Source organism: Notolepis coatsorum, assembly GCF_963971535.1.
Source record: "Notolepis coatsorum genome assembly, chromosome: 1".
Lineage (NCBI taxonomy): Eukaryota > Metazoa > Chordata > Actinopteri > Aulopiformes > Paralepididae > Notolepis > Notolepis coatsorum.
This window is the reverse complement of record NC_140165.1, coordinates 309,557,502-309,561,407: the sequence shown is the minus strand read 5'-3', so window position 1 is coordinate 309,561,407 and position 3,906 is coordinate 309,557,502. Positions and strand designations below refer to the sequence as shown.

Genomic DNA, 3,906 nt, shown 5'->3' with positions numbered 1-3,906 from the left:
AAGTGAACACTTGGAGACGGGAGCAGCAGCCGGAGAGACCTGAGACTTGTGTGGAGAAATGCTCGTAGCCAATGAAATGCCGCGCTGGTGCGTGATTTATACCGCGTGCCTGTGTGCGTGTGCGTGTGTGTCACATTGTGTGTGTGTGTGTGTGTGTGTGTGTGTGTGTGTGTGTGTGTGTGTGCGTGTCAGACAGTGTGTGTGTAAATGGCGCATTTATAGCAGCTTTCATCCAAAGCGCTTTACAGTTTGTTCCTCATACATTCACTGTATACATGAGTCTGACCCATTCACTCACGTGACACCGACCATGCAAGGTGCCCACCTGCTCATCGGGAGCAGTTTTTTCTTTTAGGGGGTTAAGCGTTTTGCTCAAGGACACTTCGATCGACCGCTGCCCGGGAGAAGCGGGAATCAAACTGGGGGATCCTCTCTGGATTACCACCAGACGACTGCTCTACTATATATATATCTCGCGAGCCACTGTCGCCCCCCACTGTGTGTGTGTGTGTGTGTGTGTGTGTGTGTGTGTGTGTGTGTGTGTGTGTGTGTGTGTGTTCGTGTGTGTGTGTGTGTGTGTGTGTGTGTGTGTGTGTGTGTGTGTGTGTGTGTGTGTGTGTGTGTGTGTGTGTGTGTGTGTGGGGTCATGATTTAACTTCACAACAAGTAAAGGTATAATAATCACAATGTGAGAATTGTATATGCTGCTCCCTTCATGGGAAAGGGACCAACATGACACGCGCGTATTATCAATATATCATAGGACCTGCATTATATATTCCTGGTGGTGGTGGTAATGATTAATACATCCGCGCGTGTCTGTTTGCTCATATCCGAGATAATGCCATTGTGCGCCGTATCGTATGCACCATATAGGTCAGTGCTATATAACAGGTGTGAACTGTGTGGACACTGGACAGGAGAAACAACCAAGCCACTCGGTCCTTTCGGACTGCAGGTGAACGAACACACACGGATCCTTGGCTTTGTGCGCCCCGTATAAATGGTGCATGATTTATATAGAGCTTTTATCCTATTTGTTCCTCGCATTTCACCTGTTCACTCACACAGGCGACCATGCAAGGTGCCGACCTGCACATCGGGAGAAGTTTAAGGGGTTAAGTGTCTTGCTCAAGGAACACTTCGACACGCTGCGGGAGGCGCGGGAATCGAACAGGGAACCTCCGGATTACCAGACGACTGCTGCGCTACTATCTCATCCCCCCGGTTCTGGGGCTATAATAAGCAATATACGCTGTTGTGCCAATCAAGTGGTATAGAGACGGGCGGCAGACTATAGGAATAGTGCCAGAGTGAGTGTCGAGACTCGGGGAGGAGGATGCAGGACGAGTCGGCCCCCCCGTCATCATGCTCCGTGTCGGAGACCTACAAGTGGCTCTTCCTCCTGTTGACCTACAGCCTGGTGTTCCTGCTGGGCCTGGCTCTCAACGGGGCCCTGCTGGTGTCCGTGTGCCGCTGCTGCTCCCGGAGGAGTCCCCGGACCAACATGGTCGTCTACCTGACCAACCTCGCCGTGGCCGACCTCCTGTACGCGCTGGCCTTCCCGCCGCTCATCGTCAGCTTCGCCCGGAGCGGCAGCGAGTGGCTCTTCGGCGACCTCCTCTGCAAGGCCGTGCGCTTCCTCCTGCTGGCCAACCTGCACGGCAGCATGGTGTTCCTCTGCTGCGTCGGCGCGCACCGGTTCCTCGGCGTGTGCTTCCCCATCGCCTCGCTGCGCATCAGGACCAAGAGGCGGCTCGCCGTGTTCGTCTCCGGCGCCGTGTGGGTGGCGGTGACGGTGGGGGTGCTGCCCACCCTGGTGTACGCGCGCACGGGTTCCAGGAACAACGTGACGGTGTGTTTCGAAATGACCGACCCGGCGCAGATGGGCGCTTACCTCCCCTATGGGGTGTTTCTGACCATAGTTGGCTTCCTGCTGCCCTTCCTCGTCACCATCACCTGCTACTGCGCCATGGTACGGACGCTGTGTTGCCGCAGCAGCAGCAGCAGGGCCACCGCCGGGGTCATCATCACCGGGAGGACCGCGAAGATGCGCAACAAGTCTTTACGCACGATCCTCGCCGTGTGTCTTATATTCGTGCTGTGTTTCGTGCCCTACCACGTGGCGCAGACCGTGTACATGTTCGTGAGGGTTTACATGGCCGGCCACTGTCGGCTTCTGCACGCGGTGCGGATCTCCTACGAGGTGTGGAAGCCTCTCGTCAACCTCAACTGCTGCGCCAACCCTCTGCTTTACTTCCTGGGCTCCGAGCGGCACCGCGAGAGGCTCCGCGCCTGGCTGCGCCTGCGGGGGAAGAAGAGCCCTGTAGCGGTGCATCCAGAGGTGTGTCTGGTGGAAACGACCACCAGCACCACGCGGCCAGCAGTAGGATCCGGTCCGGAGGAGGAGGAGTAGAGGTGACCTAAAGGTTAGAGAAGCCGCGGGTTTGTCACCGGAAGGTCGCCGGTTCGATCCCCCCGGGACCGGCAGGGGAAATCTGCCGCTGAAGTGGCCTTGAGCAAAGCACTTAACCAGTGGAGTTGCTCAGTGCTGGCGACCAATGGTATTGGTGTCAGACTGTCTGTGGTTGTACTGGGCAGCTCCCAGGTGTGAATGGAACTGTGTGAATAGGAAGCAGCTGGGCGTAGCTGGAAAAAGAGCATCTGTGCTCAGTGAACCTATACCCTGGGTAAATAAAGGCAAAACCTTTAAGTACAGGTGAATTTAGCCCGTTTCTAGAGGGGAAATAATGGGCTCCCATCCGCAGGGGCCGAACAAAACATTGTAATGCATTTTGCATTTAAAAAAAAAAGTTAGCATTTTGTACTTTAGTTTGTATATTGTATTAATTTGTATAGTGTGTTTGGACTTTATTATTTTTACTGGCTTTACTGTATGATGCACAATCTCAGGGGCTCATACAGAACCAAGCATTTCATTGTAATGTACCCGTACCTTATGTGACAAACAAAACTTGAACTTGAACTAATGTTCATGATAATGTACTTTCAATAAAAGGAAACGGCAGGAACTATTAGGCTAGCTACAGGATTGTATAGTGTTCAGAGTATATAGGCTATACGAGCAGTGGCGGAAGAAGTATAGGCTACACAGAGTTACTTTACTTAAGTAAAAGTAGAACTACTGAAATAAAATAGTACACGTTTGTAACATACTTGTGTGAAGGTAGAATGCATTGGATGTGCTTAAGGATCAAAAGTAAAAGTACTCATTATACACAACGTTGTGTTCAACCTTGAACCATTGACTTAAAGGTTATGTTGTACAGTGCTAGCATAACTCAGGTTTCTCTTTTTGGTTATGCTACATATAATAATAATAATGACTTGGATTTATATAGCGCTCTTCACTGACCCAGAGCGCTTCACAGAGTCCATTATTCGTTCATACACAGTCATACCGGTACATAGCATAACTGTACAACATACTTCTCATAACCTTTAAGGGATTTTGTCGTTTTCTTGGGGTGTATACTGAAATACTGACCTATTTCACCTTTTTTATGCAAACAAAGGTAAGGCAACGTTTTGGCTAGTTTTTACATTTTCAAATGTAATCATGATTACATCCTTTGAAGTTGTCAGGCTTCAAATTAGAAAAACGGAATATAATACATAATCTTCTTAAATTCTGCCATGTTTGGCAAGCCATCTTTGACACCTGCTCTAAGATATTTGGAAAGATAGTGGAGCCATGTCCATATATTGCCATATTCAATATTCAGTGGCCCCAACGGACATCCACTGGGAATCTACAATGTTGTTGGCCTTTTGTTCACTCCTGGCCAGAAGACTAATACTGTTCAAATGGAAAGACCCAAGTCCACCTGTGTACGGCCACTGGATGAGAGAAGTCATGTATCATATTAAACTGGAGAAGATCAG

The 3,906-nt window shown here is 50.2% G+C and overlaps 1 protein-coding gene across 1 annotated transcript; it reads left to right on the top strand.

Moving 5' to 3' along the window:
• Positions 1-1,339: 1,339 nt before the first annotated feature.
• On the top strand, positions 1,340-2,416 carry LOC311225972 (P2Y purinoceptor 6-like; the record flags this gene model as incomplete). The annotated part of the gene is made up of 1 exon (XM_084311357.1): positions 1,340-2,416. One exon carries the CDS (start codon positions 1,340-1,342, stop codon positions 2,414-2,416), a length of 1,077 nt encoding a protein of 358 aa, XP_084167483.1.
• Between the last annotated feature and the right edge of the window lie 1,490 nt (positions 2,417-3,906).